The 20,547-nt window shown below is 53.9% G+C and overlaps 2 protein-coding genes across 2 annotated transcripts; one reads left to right on the top strand and one right to left on the bottom strand.

Moving 5' to 3' along the window:
• Nucleotides 1–1,260: 1,260 nt before the first annotated feature.
• RBP5 (retinol binding protein 5) lies at nt 1,261–3,064 on the bottom strand. The gene is made up of 4 exons (XM_009899621.2): nt 2,765–3,064; nt 2,330–2,508; nt 1,791–1,892; nt 1,261–1,415 (listed from the first exon to the last, which is right to left on the bottom strand). The coding sequence occupies exons 1-4, from the start codon at nt 2,835–2,837 to the stop codon at nt 1,362–1,364; spliced, it is 408 nt and encodes a 135-aa protein (XP_009897923.1). The 5' UTR covers nt 2,838–3,064; the 3' UTR covers nt 1,261–1,361.
• A 498-nt stretch (nt 3,065–3,562) lies between these two features.
• CLSTN3 (calsyntenin 3) lies at nt 3,563–20,541 on the top strand. Its single transcript, XM_054168168.1, has 18 exons — nt 3,563–3,833; nt 6,439–6,561; nt 8,247–8,442; nt 8,895–9,103; nt 9,384–9,533; nt 10,666–10,851; nt 11,306–11,575; nt 11,839–11,951; nt 12,031–12,193; nt 13,645–13,701; nt 14,433–14,590; nt 14,772–14,920; nt 15,338–15,564; nt 17,087–17,257; nt 17,703–17,848; nt 17,966–18,101; nt 19,645–19,862; nt 19,941–20,541. The coding sequence occupies exons 1-18, from the start codon at nt 3,578–3,580 to the stop codon at nt 20,109–20,111; spliced, it is 3,099 nt and encodes a 1,032-aa protein (XP_054024143.1). The 5' UTR covers nt 3,563–3,577; the 3' UTR covers nt 20,112–20,541.
• The last annotated feature ends 6 nt before the right edge of the window (nt 20,542–20,547 follow it).

Here is a 20,547-nt window from a genome sequence, read left to right as displayed (position 1 = left end):
AGCCAAGTCCAGTTGAGAGGCATCCCTCAGCTGCCCCTCTCGATTCCTGTTCTCCAGACCCTTCACCAGGTTTATTGCCCTCCTCTGGAGTTGCCCCAGGACGTTTTTGTAGCGAGAAGCCCAAACCTGAACCTGGTACTCATAGAAGGAATGATGGGTTGTGGAGGTCAGCAGGTAAAGCACAAACTCGATGGCATGGCTATGACTGCTTCCTGGGTTTGACTGTGTCCCACCCAGTGGTACTCTTGCACTGTAGATATTGACAGGGTGCTGCAGGCTAGGATGTCCTCAGACACAACCTGAAGAGCCAAGGGTCAACGTTGTAAGTACAGCTGCAGCTCCTTAACCCCTTGCTTAGCACGTGTCCTGGCTGGATGTTTCTCATGGCACTTGTCTTTGCAGTTGCCTGAGAGGAACAATTTACAAAAATACTGCTCTTCAGATGAGCTGCTGCAGGAAAAAATGTTGCATTCTCCTCATCTTGAAAAGAGCTTGTGGTTTCCAAATCTGTCTCCTCTTCCTTCTCTGTGATGCCAGTAACTACAATTTCTGCATCTCCTACTCTCCAGCCTCTTGTTGGGGGGCAACCACAAGTGCCCTTCATAAATAATTGCCTGCTGGCTCATGTATAGCCTCTCTTGTGTCTTCATTAAAGGACACCTCTGTCTGGGGCACTGGCCTGGCTTTGCAGGACACCTCATCTTCTTCAGTTCTCTCCCTCAATCTCTATAGAGAGGAGCTGTGAACCAGGGGAGTCATAATGGCCATGGGGAGATGGGAAGGCCAGAACGGTGCTGGTGCTAGAAGTGGTGACAACGGTGACACCAATAGGAGAGCCTGAGCCTTCCTCACCCATGGGGCCCTCTCAGGAGTGCTGTGAAGCAGGAGCCTAGTTCCCTTGCCCCAGCCCTCAGATTGCACACCATTACCTAAAAATCCTTGACTCCGAAGGTCAAGTCCTGCTTTCCACCCATCCTGCTCAAGCATCCTGGGATCCTGAGAAGATCATGGCATGCCCAGGGGACGGGAGAAGACGTCTGGTGTCGGTGGCTGCAGAAAAAGGGCAGGCCTCAGCCATCCTTGCCCTCTGCCGCAGGACCCCCACACCTTCCCCAGCTCTTATTCTGAAAGGACCCCTCCGTGCCGCTTCCGGCTCATCACCCGCCCCGGGCCCCCCATGGCCCCTCCTCACAGCCCGGGCCTGCCGGCCGTGCCTCCCGTCCCGTTCCACCCCCACCGGCTGCGGTGCTATCAAGAAAAGACGCTGCCACGGGTGGGCTCGGCGCGCTCGGCTCCTGTTTGCTTTTAATCCGGGGCAGCTGGCACTGGGCTCCCTCCAGGCGTCCGTGTGGGACGAGAGCTCACTTCACTTTCTGGAAAACCTGAACACAGACCTCATCTTCAGCAGTCATGCGCTGGGGAAAGGTCGAAAGAGGAGTTTAGGTTGGCTGCTCTCGCCAAGTCCCATCTGCCGCCACCGCAGCCCCGCCTGCCCTCCCGGGGTGAGCTGGAGCCTCGCAGGCTGCTGCGAGCCCCTCCCGGCCCTCCCACGGCTGCCGCGCATCAGACTCCAGGGCAGGGCCGCTGCCCCTGGTAAGCCGTGTTAACTTTTAAACGCTGGGCACGGATGTTTGTATCAAATAGTGGCAGCTCCCACTGAGCCGGGACTGGTCTGAGAGGAGCTGGAAGGAAGCTGCCGCGGTTCAGAGCCCGGCACTGTGTGTTTTGTGTCCCCACCCCTGCTGCCTGCTGTGATGGGATTTAGCGAGCTGGACTGGACCCCTCCTCACCAGATGCAGCCGGTCCCCCTCCAGCCAGTGCCTCCAGCCTCGGTTCCTCTTCTCTCCCAGCTGCTCACACACCAGCTGATCCCCCTCCCAGGAGACAGTTGTCTGGGAAGAAAAAAGAAAAGTGAAAAAAGGAGGAAATGTCCCAAAACCTGGCAATGCAGCTTTCCAACAGTGACCCTGTTTCTTTCAGGTACACTTTCAAATGCAGTCCCTGATCTGGTGTCTCTTTGGTGGCTCCCTGGGACGGATGCTTTGTGGTAGGTGAATGACCCACTGGATTCCAAGTGCAACTGAGCACTCTAGTGGGTGAACATTGTGTCTTTCCAGGGCTCTGCTCCGGAGGACAGTACCCTCTGGACTCCAAAACACTGAGTTCCTGTCTGCTTGGTGCTCTTCCCCTTTGCTGACTGATTTACTTGTAGAACTACTTATTCCTAGACTTGCAGAGGCACACCAGCTCTGGGCTGGGCTCTCAGCTGGTCTCTCAACTCTTAATCCACCCCAGTCTGCTGCCAACCCGCCCTGCTTGGGCTTCTCACCTGGCACTTCCGCCCGTCCACAGGCTCCAGGTTTTCCTCAAACTGGACTCCCAGGTCAAAATCCATCACGTAGTCCCGCAGAGAGGTGATGGTGCGGATGACCATATGATCTCCTGTGTGGATGATCTCTTTGTCGGGTTTCAGGAGGCAAACCAGTTTTCGCAGGACCACGTTGATATCTGGAGGGCGAAAGGGAGGGAGACCTGGGGATGAACCGGGCCCCTCCTCTACCAGCGTTCCCACGGAGCTCCTCCACTCTCTCAGCCAGGGAGCCTCAGCCGTGATACCTCCTCCCTACTCCCACCACAAGCGCAAAAGTGACCGCCACAGAGAGAAGGTCCAGAGAGTTCCCAACCCCCTTCCTAACTTCTGACGTTTTGGGAAACAGAAGGGATCAGAGTAGGAGAAAGAGCAGGATGAGGGGGGTGGAGTTACCTAAAGCACGCAGGTAATTATCCATGTTCTCCTGGGAGACGAAGCGGTAGTAGCCAGTGAGGTTGGGAGGCATCTCAGGACAGAGGGACGATGAGGAGAAACGAGAGCAAGGAGCGGGATGGGGACAGAGTCGGGACAAAGCTCGCTCGCCGGGGGCGCCGGTCCTGCTCTCACGGTGCAGCGAGCTCTGTGGGGCAGGCGGGCTCCCGGCCGCCCCGCTGCTGTAAGAGTCCCTGCCCCGGGGGGCGCGGAAAAGGCCGGGCCTGACCCTGCATCCAGCATCCCCGCCCCGGCCGGGGGAGGACGTGAGAGAGGTTGCTCACTTCCCCACCCTCCGCCCTCTTCGGGGGCTGCTCTTGGTAAACTCTCGGCTGCCAACCAGCGGCACGGCCCTTCTTCCCCGGCACCGACCTCTTCTTACGCCGTTAAGCGCCGGTGGCTGCCAGCTTGCTCAGAGCAGTGCCCCGGCCGCACCGCCGAGGAGACGCGGCGGCAGGCTGCGGGCGGCAGGCTGCGGGCAGCTGCACCCTGCCAGGTGCACCCCGCCGAGCCCGCGGAAGGTGGGCGGCGGGCTCCGAATGTAGTCTCCCGCCGCGGCAGCCACCCCACAAGCTTTCCCCAGCCCGCCCGGGCCCGTGCCTCCCACGACCCCCTGCAATCCCAGACGCCAATTTTGAAGCGTTGCCCTCAGCCCTCGCCCCTCTCCGTGCCCCGTCCGGATTGCAGTGAGGAGGCTCTGCCAAGCCCCTCCGCAGCACCTGGCGCGCCCGCCCCTCGCATTGGCTGCCCCGTGCCCGCCGCGCCCGTGACGTCATGCTGCAGTGGCGGGGCGGGACCGGGCGTGTCGCGGAGCCGGGCGGAGACAGCCAAGGTGCCGGGCTGTCGGGGGTGCCGCTGCCGCGGGAGCGAGGGCGTGCGCCGGGGAGGGCCGAGCCTGCCCGCCGCTGTCCAGCAGCCCCAGGCGGGCTGGGACGCGCCGCCGCGATGGGCGACCCTCGGTCCCCCGCTGCCGTCCTCCTGCCTCTCCTCTGCTTCTGTGTCTCGCTTCCCGCCGGCGCCTCCAACAAAGGTGAGCAGTGGCGCGCCGCGGGCACGGTCCCGGGAGACGGCGGGGCCGAGGGACAGGTTGAGCGCGGCACATCCATCCGCCACCGCCGCGGCGGTGGTCCCGCCGGCTGCGCGCTGCTTTCGGCTGGTACGGTTTTGTCAGGGCATCTCCGTGGCTGCACGGCGGCTCTGGCTCCCTTTACCCTTTTTAGACGCCTTCAGCCCATCCCTTCTCCCCTTCTCCATCTGTCCCCTGCCATCGCTTTTTTTTTTTTTTTCCCCCTCCCCACCCTTCCCTTCAAGCATTCCCCTCGCGTTTTCCCCTTTCCCACCCACTTGCCTTGCTTTTGTTGCAGTTAAAATCTGCTTTCCTTCCCATCCTCAGAGAGACTGTGCTGCTCCTTCACAGACCTCTGTAGTGTCCAAAACACCATCCCCTCTCTCCATCTTCCTATTCTAGTCCATCCATCCGCAACCCATCAATAGGAATTACTGTGCGCTTCTGTGCTAATGATGCAGATTGCTTACAGAAATTGGTATTTATGTGCTAAATATATGAAAAAAACCCAACCCCTGGTGCTGCAGCGGCACCGTGCTGAATGCAGATGTCCTTTTAGCATGTAGAGCCATAGAGAAAGATGTAGGTTTCCAGAGCTGTGGCTGCAGAGACAGACGTGAGAAATTCATCGGAGGGGAGCCAGTGCGTCAAGAATTTGATGGGGTGAGAGAATCTTGAGACGTGCAAGGGGCTTGGGGTTATCAGGGAATATGGCAGCTCAGGGTGCTCTCTGGGCTTCAGCCAAGGTAGGGCGACAGGGTGGGTGCAGCACAGAGCTCTGCATCTGCTAACTTTGGCAGGGGCATTTATTTGTCCTGCTCTGCTGACAAGGGGCCTGGCGGTGAGGCAAGGCCCCTCACACCCTGCATCTTTCTCCTCCCTGAATTTAATGCTCTGCCCATCTTTGGCAAATTCTTTTAGATTTACGTGAGCTTTCTTGAAGCTGGTAGGAGTCTCTAGCCTAAAAATATCCCCAAAATATTTCTCTGAATCTCCAGGAACTCATTTCCTGAGAAATCAGACTGGTGATTCCCAAGTTGCAGGTGGATGCGGTGAAGGATTTCTCTCTCTCCCACCAGCTTGTTACCCCAGCAACGGGGCACCTTTGGCTTTTGTAGCTGTGGATTGCCATCTTGGTGGTGTGGCGCATGGATGGGAGCCATCACAGAGTGGAATCTGGTGGGGGCAGTGGAGGGGTGGGGTGAACCGTGGGCACTTGCACAGAGAGAGGATTCCACCTGCATACTGAGCAGGGTGGGTGTTTCTATGGCTCTCCTACGCAGTGCTTTGTAATCTTAACCCGCACGCTGAGGGAGGAATGCCAGCCAGTGCTCTTTGCTGCACACCAGGCTGTGTCTGCCTGCCCTGCCCTGCCCTGTCCTGCATTCCCACCTGAACCTGTTGCCCCTTCTTCTGGCCCACTCCTGGGCTCCTGCAGCATCCCTCAGCCTTGACTTGCAGAAGTGCTTGACTGCGAAGGGATTCCATCCCTTTTGAGTCAATGCCTTGTGCCATGCTAGGATGGTTTCAGAGGGTCCTGTGCTGCAGAGGATGAATTCACACAGTGTTAATAGCTGCTCTGAGGGCAAGAGCTCTGTATCCAGCTCCCAACCAGCTCCCAGCCATGCTGTGCTCAGTTCTAATAACCCTTGGCCTCCGAGGGGTGGGAGAGTGGGGGATTATTGGAGAATGGGGATTGTAACTAGGCCATGTAATATAATCTCTGAGGCCCATTTGGAAGGGATGGGCATGGGGGAGGGGTTTTTAATTTGTAATGATTTTTCTTCTTACTCTCCTCCCCTCCCCCTTCCCTCCCCCCCCTTTATTTCTCCCTTTCCCTGCCCCAGAGCCTCTGTGATAAAGATTAATTTGCTATTTCTGGGCCTGTGACATTTTTCAGAGCCTCCTGCTGGCTGCTGCCTCCACGCCAAGCCTGGCTGGGCTCCAGCCAACGGGATTATCAAGAAGGGGCCAAAGGAATATGGTGCTCACCATGGAGTGGGGAAAGGAGGAGTAAGGGACTCCGAGTAGCTTGTTAGACATGTAGGATGGCTGACTGAAAGTGTGCCTGGGTATGTGTAGATCCTGGGCCTTAGTCCAGGGGATGCAAGCCATAAGTGATAACGGCTGCATGTGAGACTTGTCTTCTGGGCACATGCCAAGGGAAGGTGCATCCTGAATTCCTTAATTATGGCTTCAGTGAGCTAAATATTTCAGCATTTGTAACCTGTCTCCAGAATCAGGCTACCTCTGCCTCTTGATTTCATGTTTCACAACAACTCCAGCTTTCCTGGGCACCCAGGTACCTCTCCACATATTTCTAATAATAGAGGAACGAGGCCAGAAGGAACACATTGTTTCTGACGAGGTCTCCCAAGAGCCATGTCAAAGTAAAGAAAAAGAACTTCTTCCTCCCAGCCTTCTATAGACCTCTTTATTTCCAGGGAAGAAAGTGGGGAGGGGTGGTTGGTTACCGGCACTGGGAGATACTCTGCTGTTTGCCTACCAAATCTGCCGCTGCCACTTAATGCGCTCTTGTGCTCCATCCCTTACCCCAAACCCACTTCAGCAAACAAGCACAAACCCTGGATCGAAGCCGAGTACCAGGGCATCATCATGGAGAATGACAACACGGTGCTGCTCAACCCCCCGCTCTTTGCGCTGGACAAGGACGCCCCGCTGCGCTACGCAGGTAAGGGGGCACCGCGCTGGGCAGGGCACTGCAGGGACAGCCTGGTGCAGAGCCAGGGACAAGGGGACCTGCGGTGGATTGAAATTACCCCCCCGACATAAAATTGCCAGACCAGCTCAGTTAGAAAGCAAATGAATCATAGAATCATAGAATCAACAAGGTTGGAAAAGACCTCAAAGATCATCAAGTCCAACCTGTCACCCAAGACCTCATGCCTGCTAAACCATGGCACCAAGTGCCATGAATGAAGCTATATTTACGAGCAAAACTACAATTCAAATACGGAATGCAATGAATATGTACAAAATATACAATACTTACAGCTATATACAATTTATAAACAACACAAGAACCCCCCTGGACAAAACCAGGGGGCTACTAATAGCTTCCCCCTCCCTGCTCCAATCCCTCCCCTCTGTACACTGGACAAGAGAAAGAGCAGAGAGTTGATGTTAGTACTTAACCACAGCAAGAATGCATTCAAGGTCAGCAAAGCCAGCAGGAGCACCAGTTAGTATCTGCCAGGTCAAGGAAGCTGAAAAGAGGAGAAAGTTGGTTTATATTACCAGCCTTATGTTTGACATCTGTCCAAAGGGATTATTTAGAACTTGTCATTATTTTCCTTTTTACATCCAATGGTAATTTATTTACCTTCTACCACTTTTGCTCAAGACCCGTGGAAAATTTTCAAGGTACAGCCTAAAACCACCACAGCTCCTGCTGTGCTGGATTCCATCTCTCTCCAGGAAATGATCCCCTCCAGACCTTGTTCCAAAGCAGGTCCCCAATGAAGTCCAGAGGCAGCTCAGGCACAGCTTGATTTAGGATGCTGTGAGCTGTTTCCCTTAGAGAGAGAAAGCGAGGGTGGAGCCAGCCACTTTTTGACGCAGCTTTGCTATTTCCAACGCTCACATGCACAGCTCTGTGTCTGTGAGCTCTGGAGAAGGCTGGTAGGGCACACTTCACTGGCAGTGCTGCCTTCCCTCACAGGAAGCACAAATCCCTGATGCTACAGGTGAGGCTTTATGAGGGTTGGATGCCTGGTGCTTGCCTAGGCCATGCCTGGAGCTCCCTTGTGCATCCTCTCTCAGCCTTGAGAGAGGAAAAGTGGTCCCTGTGAGCTGAACTTTAGGATTTAGGTGACCCTATCTGCAGTGTCATGTACATCCTGCATGTGTGGGTGGGTAAGACATTATGGTTGTCTATCTGCAATATATGGCCTGTTTTGCCTCTCTGAGAGATGCAGAGGAACACTAACGTGCTCTCTCAGTACAGCATCAGTGTAGCATGAACAGATCTAGCCTGAGCCTTTTAACCTCGAATCTTTCTTGATGCTGGTCAAGACTCCTTGTCGTGGGAACAGTTTCCAGCAGAGGGCAACCTACAGCAGAGGTGTCAGGAGAAGCTCCTTAAGGAATGAAAAATTGCTGGAAATGAGAGGGGATAATGAGGGAGAAAGGAGACTGTAAGTTAGGAAGGAAGAAAATATGGAATAGGGAAGCAAAGGGGCATAATGTGCTCTCCTCAGTCCCTTTCTGCCAGGTTGGATGGGGCCTTGTGCAACCTGGTCTAGTAGGAGGTGTTCCTGCCCATGGAAGAGGGTTGGAACTTTATTTAAGGTCCCTTCCAACCCAAACCATTCTATGATTCTTTCTCCCCCTTCCCTCTGCCTTTTTGGGTACCAGGTGAAATCTGTGGCTTCAGGATCCATGGGGCAGGGGTACCTTTTGAAGCTGTGATCCTGGACAAAGCTACAGGTGAGGGGCTGATCCGAGCCAAGGAACCAGTGGATTGTGAAGCACATAAGGAGCACACATTCACCATCCAGGCCTACGATTGTGGAGAGGGGCCTGATGGAGCAAATACCAAGAAGTCACACAAGTAAGTCCATGCAGTCATTGCTGTGTGTTAGAAAATGTAACCTGTCACAGAAACACAGCTGAAAATCGCTGGGGGAACGCTTCCTTCAGCCAGAAGTGTGTTTATCTAGCCTTAATTGTAGGACTCGGTGTGTTAGTAAGAGCCCCTGACCAGGTGGCATGAGTGAACACATTAGAAATTGGGGCTACTTGACAGTTGTGTCTGAGGGTAGTATTTTATGGTGCTGCATATAGGCAGGAGGTCTAGATTGCATCATCATTCCTTTTGCTCTTTCTCTGGAGTGGGAAACCACTGTCCCAGCTCCTGTGTGCCCCCTTCGCTGCGCTGAAACCAAGGCGGCAGTCCTGGTCCCTGCTTTTAGCAGCCGGAAGTCAGAGTGGTGCAGGCAGCCTGACGCTGAGGCGGTGGCTCCTAGCCAGCTGATCAGCTACAGTGCTGTTTGCCTGCACCAGGGCCACCGTGCACGTTCGGGTGAATGATGTCAACGAGTTCGCTCCTGTCTTCCTGGAGAAGCTGTACCACGTGGCAGTGACGGAGGGCAAGCTCTACGACCGCATCTTGCGCGTGGAGGCCATCGATGGAGACTGCTCCCCGCAGTACAGCCAGATATGCTACTACGAGATCTTGACCCCCAACATTCCCTTCCTGATTGACAACGATGGTAAGAGTCCACACCTCCCATGGCACTCCCCCACTCCTGCTTTGCTCTCCCTCTGCCAGGCCCATTTGCCAGCAGAGCTGTGCTGTGTGAGTCTTGGAGCACTGCTGACCTCTGTCTCCTGGTGCAGGCACAAAGCAGCCATTTTGTGCCACTGCAGCGTGGCACTGGCTAGAGGGGCCTCCACTGTTTTGTGGGGGGGATGATGAGAAATGAGAGTGATTTCTAGAAGGAGTGTCTTTGAGGAGACTTTCTCCCTTCATCTCTTTACTTTGCTACCCAGGGAACATTGAGAACACAGAGAAGCTGCAGTACAGTGGAGATCGTCTCTACAAATTCACAGTGACAGCCTATGACTGTGGAAAGAAGCGGTCTTCTAATGATGCTGAAGTGGAAATCCAGGTGAAACCCACCTGCAAGCCCAGCTGGCAGGGTATGAAACCTCTAAACTCAGTTAGGTTTTCCCTTTGCTTTTGCTGAAGCAGTTTTACTCATTGCAGATGTTTATATGTACATCTATAAAACTGTATGCCATGGTTCAGCCTTGGCCCTAACCCATCAGCCCCCATCTAGGGGGATGCAGCAGACATCTAAGTCTGTTGCAGAGCCACAGAAAGGCAATGCCAGCTTTGGAAAATCATTCCTTGGATTAATGTGAACTACTAAGGCTCACAGACTGTATTTGATGTAGATTGATTTTGGGGCTGATCACAGAAGGGACCTCCAAAGGTCATCCAGTCCAACACCCCTGCAGGCAGCAGGGACATCCTCCACTAGATCAGATTGCTCAGAGCCTTGTCAGCCTGACCTTGAGTATCTCCAGGCATGGGGCCTCAACTACCTCCCTGGGCAACCTGCTGCAGTGTTCCACCACCCTCATGGTGCAGAGCTTGTACCTAACATTCAATCTAAATCTGCTCTTCTCTCACTCCAAACCATTGCCCCTCTTTCTGTCCCTGCAGGCCTTTGCAAACAGTTCCTATGTAGCCTTCTTGTAGCCCCCTTCAGGTATCCTTCAGGTATGGGAAGGCTGCTATTAGATCTGCCTGGAGCCTTCTCTTCTCCAGACTGAACAGCCCCAACTCCCTCACCCTGTCCCCATAGCAGAGCTGCTCTGGCCCCCTAATCATCTTGTGGGTCCTCCTCTGGACCCTCTCCATCAGGTCCATGTCCTTCCTCTGCTGAGAGCTTCAGAGCTGGAAACATCCTCATCTGGAGGATGTTTGGCTTTTCCAGAGCTGGTATCTGCCTAAAGCTTCACCTTAGTTATTGGAATGAAGAGGATATCAACACAGCTAAATATTTACTCTGCCTGATTAAGAGAGGCTGACAATCCAAGGTGTAATGCTATGCTGGTACTAGCTGTAGAAGATGAGAACTTAGACTCTGTCCTTCCTGGAAGTCTTCCCTTGCACTGATGCCATCTGCAAAAGTTGTCTTTTCAACATGGACAGGGCCAAAGATCTCTGTTTCTGGGCTAGCTCATGGATGCCACTTGTATGTGAGAAATACTCTGTCCTTGGGTCTCTGACAAGCCCTAACTTTTCTCTGTAACTCTTTCTCAGGCTGGAACAAGAGGATTGAGTACACTCCAGGTGCAGGCAGCCTGGCACTCTTCCCCAGCATTCACCTGGAGACCTGTGACGAGCCCCTGTGGAACATCCAGGCCACGGTGGAGCTGCAGACAAACCACGTGGCCAAGGGCTGCGACCGTGACAACTACTCCGAGAAGTCGCTGCGCAAACTCTGTGGTGAATTGGTTCTGTCCTGGGCCTAGGGCAGCTGTGGCACAGCAGCCTGCTCCTTCCCTTGCCAGGTTTCCCAGGGGTAGCTCTGTGTCCCGTCACACAGCAGAGGTGCCGGGGACACATTCTGCACCGCTGCTGTGGTCAGTAGGGCTGGAAGAAACCCTAGCTTGCATGCTGCCTTGAGGGGCAGTGGGCACCCTGCCTGTATCTATAAGGGGTTCCCTATGCTTTCCTTGCTGGGCAAGAGGTTTCTGTGTGCTGCCCCAGTACTGAGTCTGTGGGAATTCCCTCATGAGGCACAGATGGAAAAGTCACCATCCTTCTTCGGAGAGAAGAAGGCTTATAGGCCTCTCCCTGTGCTCTGGGATGTTACAATGAGCCCTCTTGATCTGTTCCCCAGTTCTCAGTCTCCTTGTGCTCTTCTGCTGACATTCTTAACTCTTCCCTTCTTGGGCAGGTGCTGCCCCAGGAGAGATTGACCTGCTGCCGGTGCCTAGCCCCACGGCCAACTGGACGGCACGGCTCTCGGTGCACTACAGCCAGGACAGCAGCCTCATCTACTGGTTCAACGGCAGCCAGGCTGCCCAGGTGCCAGTGGTGACCGGGCTGGGTGCCCAGGCTGGGCTGAGTGACCATTTCACCTTGTCTGTGTGGATGAAGCACGCCGTGGTGCCCAGCAAGGGCAGGCGGGAAGAGGAGACGGTCATCTGCAGCACACTGCAGAGTGGTGAGGCTCTTCTCCTGCTGTGGGCACATTTCTGCCTCTTAACTCATTAGCAGGGGCAAATCTCCTGCCTTCCAGAGCCAGACCTGGCCAGAGGTCCCTCTGTAGCAGCACAGCTTTTTCAGGTGTTGCTTGTTGTGGGAGCAGCCAAGCCTGCTGTGAGCAGGCCTTGCTGAGTGGCAGCCATGCAGGCAGGACGTGCCTCTGAGCCCTGGCTAGTGACACTGCTGTGTGTGAGCCCTGACTCCTGTGCTTGTCCTTGGCAGAGGATGGCTATTCCCACTACTCCCTGGCTGTGCATGGCTGCCGGATTGCTTTCCTCTACTGGCCGCTGCTGGAAAGTGCAAGGCCTGTGAAATTCCTCTGGAAGCTTGAGCAGGTGAGGAAACTTTTGCTGCTTCTCCATGTCCCTTCTCCTTCACTCCTTTGCTGAGCCCTTCCTCTGCTGTGTGGCACAGGTCTGCGATGATGAATGGCACCACTACGCCCTGAACCTGGAGTTCCCCACCGTCACGCTCTATGTGGATGGTGTCTCTTATGACCCTGCCCTCATCCATGACAATGGCCTCATTCACCCTCCACGGCAGGAACCCCTGCTGATGATTGGAGCCTGCTGGACCGGTGAGTGCCACTCCCTGGATCTTGGCAGTGGGGAACAAGGAAGTGGAGGGAGAGCCAGAAGAGGTGAAAGAACCCACACACAATATGAAGTGATGTAAACCACTTTGCAGCCATCTTTCCTCCTTAGCACCAAACCCAGGGTGGCCTCTCCCTTCCTCACAGGCCAAGCCAGCAGCCCACAGCAGTAACAGCTCAGGGCCAAGTGTCATTGGCACCTGGCTGGACAACAACTGTAGAACATGCAGTGCATAACCAGCTTGCAGGTAGAGCAGAGTGGACACTCTGTGCCCCATTCAGGTGCTGGTGTTTTTATCAAGGTGTCAGGTGGAACTCCGTGTGCTGCTGGTTGTATTGATGGTGATTCCTGTAGGCTATATGAAGAAGTTGCAAATCATTCTGTAGAGGAACTGGGTTGGAGGACATAGTTAGGAACATGGTTAAGCTGCTACCAGATTGAAATCTGTGCTGTGGAGACGTGAGGCTGTATACCTCAGGCCTTTCAGTTCTTCTGAAGCAAGACAGAAGTGAAGGAATTTGCCTGCTGCTTGCCTTTGCTCCCATGGAACTTCCTAGCAAGCTCAAATCTTGACTTGTCTTCCCACAGAGCTGTTGGAGCAAGTCCAGAGAAAGGCCACAAAGATAATCCAAGGGCTGGAACACCTCTGCTAAGAGGGCAGGCTGAGGGAGCTGGGGTTGTTCAGCCTGGAGAAGAGAAGACTCCAGGGGGACCTTAGAGCTGCCTGCCAGTATCTGAAGGGATCCTACAGGAAGGCTGCAGGGGGACTTTTCATGAGGGTGTCTAGAGACAGGAGAAGGGGAAATGGTTTGAAGCTGAAGGAGAGGAGGGTTAGACTGGATCTTAGGAAGAACTTCTTCAGTACAAGGGTGGTGAGACTCTGGAAGAGGTTGCCCACAGAGGTCCTGGATGCCTCCTGTCTGGGGGTGTTCAGGGCCAGGCTGGATGAGGCCTTGAGCAGCCTAGTTGAGAGGTGTCCCTGCCCATGGCAGTGGGGTTAGAGTAAATGATCTCTGAGGTCCCTTCCGACCTGAGCCATTCTGTGATTGGCCTTTTGCAACCAACAAATACTAATCAGCTCAGGACACTCTTCTAGAGCCATCTGAGTTTCAAAGGAGTGGTTAGAACATGGCTTGTTGCAAACATGGCTAGGACTATGTTCCATAAATGGGAATCAGCTAATTCCCAAAACAGATCTCACTGGAAAAGGAAGGAGACCCTGCTTTGTCCCTTGGATCAGTTACTCATCTGACAGTCACCATCCCCTTCAGGATGTCAGCCATGCCCCCTTTTGCCTGCAGTGTGCTGTCTCTGGGGGTGAGGGGTGCACATGACTGCAGAGCTGTTCTGACCTGGCCAGCACAGGCACTCAAAGAGATTTGTGCCTGGCCCCCTCCAGTGCCTCATTGCTTCTCTGGATGTTCTCTGTTTGCAGATGAGAAAAACAAAGAGACAACAAAGGGAAATGAGAACTTCACTGATGCTGTACAAGGTAGGGAGAAGAAAGAAGATGGCTCTCCTCCTCACTGGGCATGGCTACCACCTCTTGCATGGTGTTTTCCACATACACCTCCCCCAGTCCTGTCCTGCTACTTCCCACCATACTGGTAGGAAAACTCTTGTTACTTGGTACCTGTGGAGCATGAAAAGGCTGATAGGAGGCCTAGGGCCTGCTTTGGGAGCTGGAGTATGCTTTTCATGTGGAGAAAGAGTCCCTGTGCCTGTTGAAAGTTGATCTCTGAAGAACACAATAGCCACTAGAGACATCAGGAGATGTCACCTCATCCCTAACTATGGAATGTGGAGTTTCTTCTAAAAGCCCTCACAGGAAGCAGAGTGGGAAGGGGACAAGAAATTGTTTCCATCTGGCATTCAGCCGTTTGGCAGAACCTTCTCTATGCTACCCCCCCTTGGCTGCCCTGCTCTCTGTTGGTCTGGTTTTCTCTTTTTCACATATGAAATTAAACAAACTGTCCTATCCTCACTTCAGCACACCCTCTCTTCTTCTTGCCTTGGTTTTCCCACGTCCTGTGCACCCCTCTGTCTCTCCCTGCCTCCCTCAGCATCTGTATGTCCCTCTGTTGTCTTGTCCTTTCCATGTGGCACACACCTGTGTCTCTCCGCTTCCCCCAACATCTGTGACATCTCTCCCACTGCTGCTGCTGTTGGCTTTGCTGTCTCCTCGCCGTGTCTCACACCCCCCACCTCCCATGTTTCCCTCAGGAGATCCTCTGTCGATCCACCACTACTTCCATGGTTACTTGGCTGGCTTCACTGTGCGCCCTGGTAGCTTGGAGAGCCGGGAGGTTATTGAATGCCTGTATGCCTGCCGTGAGGGGCTTGATTACAGTGACTTCGACAGTCTGGGCAAAGGGATGAAGGTATGCCCACCTGCCCAGCTTGCATGGGTCTCCTCCACTCTCCTCCCTGGCCTTGCTTCCCAGAACTTTGCCTGCTCCCCCACCTCAGACAACTCCCCACCTTTCTCCTCTGTGTCTCTCTTAGCCTGAACTCTGGGATTTGCCAAAGAACCCTAAGGGTTTTCTTCTCTTCCTCCTGCAGGTACATGTGAACCCCTCTCAGTCCCAGCTCACCCTGGAAGGTGATGATGTGGAAACCTTCAACCATGCCATCCAGCATGTGGCCTACATGAACTCCCTGCGCTTCGCTACCCCTGGCGTCCGGCCGCTCAGGCTCACCACCGCCGTCAAGTGAGTGCACAAAGCAGCACCGCTGGCTAGCTCCAGCAGGGCCGTTATCTTTCCTCTGACTGAAGTGGCACTGCCTCACCTCGTGTTCTAGCTCTAACTGATGGCTTCAGAAAGGGTAAAAGTCATCCTGAGAGTACATACTGAAGTATCTAAGTGAGTGGTGTAAGCCTGGGCTCTGTGCAGGTAGCAGAACTTCCACCTTCACTCAGGGTGTCTCAGACGTGGGGGCTGTGCTGTGTGAGTGTGACCCAGTGCTGTCATTCCTACCACCCCTCTGTCTTGCAGAGCAGGCTATAGGGAAGCTGCAGGAAGACCACCAGAAAAAGGTGGTTTCCTACAGTGGGCAGGAAGTGTTTCTGTTACAGAGTTGCTGGTGAGAGCTTAGGACAGCTGATGCTTTCTTCTGCTCTCCTTCAGGTGTTTCAGTGAGGAGTCCTGTGTCTCCATTCCTGATGTGGAAGGTTATGTTGTGGTGCTACAGCCTGATGCGCCCCAGATCCTGTTGAGTGGCAATACCCACTTTGCTCATCCTGCTTCAGACTTGGAGGCTCCTGATGGAGTCCCCCTCTTCCCCAACCTCCAGATTACTTGCTCTATTTCTCACCAGGTGGAGGCCAAGAAGGATGAGAACTGGCACAGTACCGGTGAGTGGATTACTGGGGGAGGTGCAGGAAACAAACTGGGAAGACCTCCATGAGTTGCTGTCCTGCAGAGACAGCAGAGCCTCTCATTACCTGAAGGAGCAGACTCCCAAGTGCAGGAGCAGGGCACACTGTCTGGCAGCATGTAGGCTAATCGCCTCTTAGCCCTCCCGGCTCCTCCCTGTTCTTTGCTCTCCACCCACTTTCTTTGCCTCCCTCTCTACTCCTTTTTTTCCCAGGCTGCTCATCCCTAATCCCTTCTACACTTCCCTTACACTTCCCTTTATTAACCCCAGCACTGAATGGATGCCCTGCCTGGTAGCTTCTCCACTCCTGTACTTGGTCTCTTCCTGCTTCCTTCTCCTGCTTTCCTTACTTCCACCTCCCATCCCTTCTTCCCTCAGCCATTTCTGTGAATTCCCCAGTCAGATTCCTCACACTCTGCAATGTGTATCAGTTTCTCTCCATCATCCTCAGATGATTTCTCTGCACTCTGTGCTCTAAGTGGCCTTTCACTTCTTTCCTATCTCCTGCTAATTGCTTGTAGTTTTCTGCTTAGCAGCTTTACCTCTCATACGGTGCTGAGTTTCTTGACACAAAGAGCAGGTTGGTCTCAGCCATGCTGCAAGCAGTTAGTCACTGAATGTGGTTGTCATTTTAAAGATCAGATCTCAACCATGGTAACCAGAAGTGCTGAGACAGGGGAGAGCTTTCAGAAGCACCCAGGGTCAGGGAATGCATGGCAGACAGATTGTGTTAGCACTGCCCAGCCTGCTAACAGCTGTTCCAAAAGGAAATTACTTTGTTATGTGCATAAATAATGAGAACCAGGCAGACTTCTGCCCCTCTGCTGTGCCCTGCTGCAGCCACACCTGCAATACCTTGTCCAGTTTTGGGTTCCCCAGTTCACAAAGAACAGGGATCTGCTGGAGAGAGTCCAACAGAGAGCTATGAGGATGATTGGGTGATGTGAACATCCCTGCTATGAAGAGAGACTGAGAAAGCTGGGGCTGTTCAGTCTGGAGAGGAGAAGGCTGAGAGGGGACCTTACCAAAGTCTGTAAATATCTAAGGGGTGTGTGTCAAGATGAAGAGGCCAGGGTCTTTTTGGTGGTGTCCAGTGATAGGACGAGGAACAACAGGTACAAACTGGAACACAGGAGGTTCCACCTCACTATGAGGAGACACTTCTGTATGGTGAAGGTGCCAGAGCCCTAGAACAGGCTGCCCAGAGAGGTTGTAGAGTCTCCCTCTCTGGAGGCTTTCAAAACCCACCTGGATGTGTTCCTGTGTGACCTGCCCTAGGTCTGGCAGGGGGGCTGGACTGGATGATCTCTGGAGGTCCCTTCCAACCCCTAACATTCTGTGATTCTGCAACACATGATTAGACTGGCAGTGACTTTACTCACAGGCAGTGCTAGCCAGAGAAGGCCCAGCCATCAGTACTTTAAGGGGGTACCACTCAGTCTGTTGTGCCTTCACTGAGCAGTGCCTGGCTTTCTGGGCCTGTCTTCTTTGCCTCTCAGTGACAGACACACGAATGTCAGATGAGATTGTGCACAACCTGGACGGCTGCGAGATCTCGTTGGTAGGAGATGACTTGGACCCAGAGAGGGAGTATCTGCTCCTGGATGGGGCAGTGCTGCAGCAGCGGGGCCTGGAGCTTGTCAACACCTCTGCCTACCTGACCATCTCAGGTGAGTCCTCTCCTTGGCCACGGCTGTCTGGTTACACCTCTCACTGCCTCAGGCATGGCTGGGAGGAGCACTCAGGGAGACTGCAGTTTGTGAGGCTCTGAGATGGGACCATTTGTTGAACTCCTGGCTTCTGCCAGTCCCAAACCCTTTCCTGGGGAGGTGACTCCTCCAACACACAGTGCCAGAGCTCTCACCCAGGCTTATTGTCACCGCTCCTGACTTACTCCCTGGGGCTTGGTGTTAGGTGGCAGCAGCATTTTGTGTGATGTGCCTGGGGACAGCACATCTCACAGGCTGTGGACTGGTCCAGCACTGTTCTGTTCTCAAAATTAATGAACCCAGCACTGCGTGGAGTCCTCTCTAGCTCCTAGCTGCTACAGGGTTACGATGCCAGGTAAGTTTGAAGCAGGAGCCTTCTAACCCCACAGCAATTCTCTCACCTCAGGTGTGGAGAGCATTGCAGTCTATGAGGAAATCCTGCACCAGGTCTCTTACCACATCAACCATGGGGCTGCTCTCTACGAAAGGAAGTTTCACCTGTCCTGCACCGAGATGAACGGACGCTACTCCAGCAACGAGTTCACTGTTGAGGTACCAGATCAATGCATGCACACAGGTGCTGGTGCATGCATGGAGAGCATGGTGGGCAGCAATGCAGTGTAGAGTGTATCACCAACACAGGGCTGAGTCCCTCTGTTCTGTCTGCAGGTGAATGTCCTCCACAACACGAACCGAGCCGCTCATCCCAACCACATGCTGAGTTCCCAGCAGTTTGTGCACCGAGGCCATCACTTAGCCCCAGAGCTGTCTGGACACAGTCTGGCAAGCACCCACAACAGCCCAAGTATGTCACACTGTCTTTTGGGGCTATTGCTTTAGGTCAGGATGCTGATTTTCTATTATCCTGGTAGGATCTGTAGCATTTTCCTTGTGTCCCCGTTAATGAATTCTCATCAGACTGTCCTGTCCTATTCGCCATTAGCAAATGGAGTGCAGCCTGTGTCAAACTGTGATTTAGAACTTGGTGCAACAGTCCTCCTCCTCTGCTGGGTTGTTCTCTTGAAGTAGAAGCAGTCTGAAGTCTGCACCTGAGGTCTAAAAAGAACAACCCTAAGCTGATACAATTTCAGTCAGAGGATCACAGAACTGTTTCAGTTGGGAAAGCCCTCTAAGACCATCGAGTCCAGCCGCTCTCCGGCTCTGCCAAGGCTGGTGCTGCACCACACAGAGGGTGGGCTTGGGAAATGTAATTTCAGAAAGAAGCTTCAACAGCAGGAGATAACCAAGAGAATCAAGACGGCCTCTGGGCTAAAAAAAGACAAGAACTGGGCCTCAGTAGTAGTCAGCAAGGCAGAAAAACACAGGAGCTAGCACCACACAGACACGAGGAAGATTCTTGGCCCCAAACGAGAGGAGAGAAAAGCCTCAAAGCCAGAGATTAGATTTGTTGGGCTGTCTTGGCAGCCACAAGCGTGACTGCAGCCCAGCTGGCTCCTCCTAGCCTGTGAAAGCTCTAGAACTGCTACAGAGACCCTGCAGTTGCTTTTGTTTCCCTGTTGGAAGGAATATGGAAAGCACCTCTGGCACGAGCTTGTGCTGCAGCTTCCTGCAGCTGCTGATCCAGTCCCACAGCTGGCACTGAGCCCCTCCAGGGACAGACAACGTGTGTGCTTAGACAGCACCAAAGCCCAGCCTTTGCCAGCCCTTTCCCCAGCTCTGAGCACGGCAGAAGAGTTGTCCCTGCTGTGTAGATCCACCCAGTACAAATCCACAGAGGGCCTGGATAGATTTTACAGGGAAGGGGGTTATCTGGGCAGTCAAGGCTCAGCTCCTAGGCCTACAACACAGGTGAGAGGTTGGGCTTGAAGGCTTTACTTGAGTTTCAAGTTTTCTCTTGTAGAGAAGCCAGGCTTTGACCGTGGCAGTAGTTAGGAGGCCATCATAGCCCTCACCTCTGCCTTGTGCAAAGCAGACTTGGCCTCCTTTCTGTACTGACTGCAGAAACACTGCACTTCAAAAGTCATCCCAGTGCCCTCAGGGGCTCTCCCCAGCATACTCTTCTCCCTCCCAGGAGAGGGATACAAATGGCTGCCATGCAGTGTATTCTGCTGAATTCTGTAGATAAAGGTGTGCAGAGTTACAGGCTGAGCTAATGACAGAGGACACCTTCACCTGGACAACTGCAAAACTGTGCAGGCTTCAAGAGAAAATGCAGCAGCTGAAGCCAGGAACTGGCTGTGCTCAGGGGTGCAGAAAATCAGGACATGTGCCTGCCTAGACCAAAAACCTGAGCTCTGCCCAGGACCACCCATTCCTGTAGGTCAGGTTGGAAATGCATGTTTCTATGACAGCCTTGGACCATGCCTTCTGCTTCTCCTCTTCCACAGTGGTCCCCAATGCTGCCACTGTCATCATTGTGGTGTGTGTGGGCTTCCTCGCTCTCATGGTGATCCTGGGCATCCTGCGCATCCACTCCCTGCACCGGCGCGGAGCGGGCCAGGAGGGCTCTGAAGCTGTCGAGCGGGGGCACACCGGCACTGGAGGCAAAGAGAGTGACATGTTCTGGGACGACTCAGCCCTCACCATCATCGTCAACCCCATGGAGGTGAGGAGCAGCCAGTGGCTGGGGCAGGGGGCGGCTGGGTTGCTAGGGCCTTCCCTTACCCCTGTCTCCTGTCCCCAGTCCTACGAGAGCTGCCAGGAGAGGGCAGCAGAGAGCGGCAAGGGCAGAGCTGGGGAGGGCCTGGAGGAGGAGGAGGAGAGCACGGACTCGGAGACGCCCGACTCCCTGGACAGCAGTGACGCGGGTGACCGACACATCATGGGCAGAGGAGACAGCTCTCACCGCTACTAGGAGCTTCAGACCCGTCCCACGGATCTCCCCCTGGACATGGCTGGAAGGAGGAGGCGTCTCACTTGTAACTTCTTCGTTCCCCCCGGTGTACACATGCACTCCTCCCTCGTTGGTCATTTCCGCCTCCCATGGTCCTTCTCCTCTGCCATTCTCATTGTGGACATTCCCCACACTCACTGACCCCCTCATCTGGCTCTCTAGGCACACGTGTTGGGGCCCTTCCACCTGACAGTGGCACAGTTCACACTGTGAGGATGAGGAAAGAACAGAAATGTGGACAGAGGAGCCAGTCGCAAGGCTCAGAGTGGGGTTCCCCCCCCACAACCTTCCCCAGATACTCTATATATATATATTGTATATTTTTTCAATGTTGTCATTCAAGGTTTATTCTTGTTTCATGCAAAAAAAAAAAAAAAAAGAGAAAAAAAAAAAAGAA

Source organism: Dryobates pubescens, chromosome 15 (genome assembly GCF_014839835.1).
Source record: "Dryobates pubescens isolate bDryPub1 chromosome 15, bDryPub1.pri, whole genome shotgun sequence".
In the NCBI taxonomy this organism is placed as follows: Eukaryota; Metazoa; Chordata; class Aves; order Piciformes; family Picidae; genus Dryobates; species Dryobates pubescens.
The sequence above is the reverse complement of the archived record's forward strand: the minus strand, read 5'-3'. Positions and strand labels throughout refer to the sequence as shown.

Excerpts from the sequence above, each read along its gene's own strand:
- RBP5 (XM_009899621.2), bottom strand. The coding sequence starts at position 2,837 with ATGCCTCCCAACCTCACTGGCTACTACCGCTTCGTCTCCCAGGAGAAC. Across the intron at positions 2,509-2,764 it reads TAATTACCTGCGTGCTTTAG|ATATCAACGTGGTCCTGCGA; the intron begins GTAACTCCACCC and ends TTCGCCCTCCAG. Across the intron at positions 1,893-2,329 it reads TGGACGGGCGGAAGTGCCAG|ACAACTGTCTCCTGGGAGGG; the intron begins GTGAGAAGCCCA and ends TTTTCTTCCCAG.
- CLSTN3 (XM_054168168.1), top strand. The coding sequence starts at position 3,578 with ATGCTGCAGTGGCGGGGCGGGACCGGGCGTGTCGCGGAGCCGGGCGGA. Across the intron at positions 11,952-12,030 it reads TCCTCTGGAAGCTTGAGCAG|GTCTGCGATGATGAATGGCA; the intron begins GTGAGGAAACTT and ends TGTGTGGCACAG. Across the intron at positions 15,565-17,086 it reads TGAGAACTGGCACAGTACCG|TGACAGACACACGAATGTCA; the intron begins GTGAGTGGATTA and ends TTTGCCTCTCAG.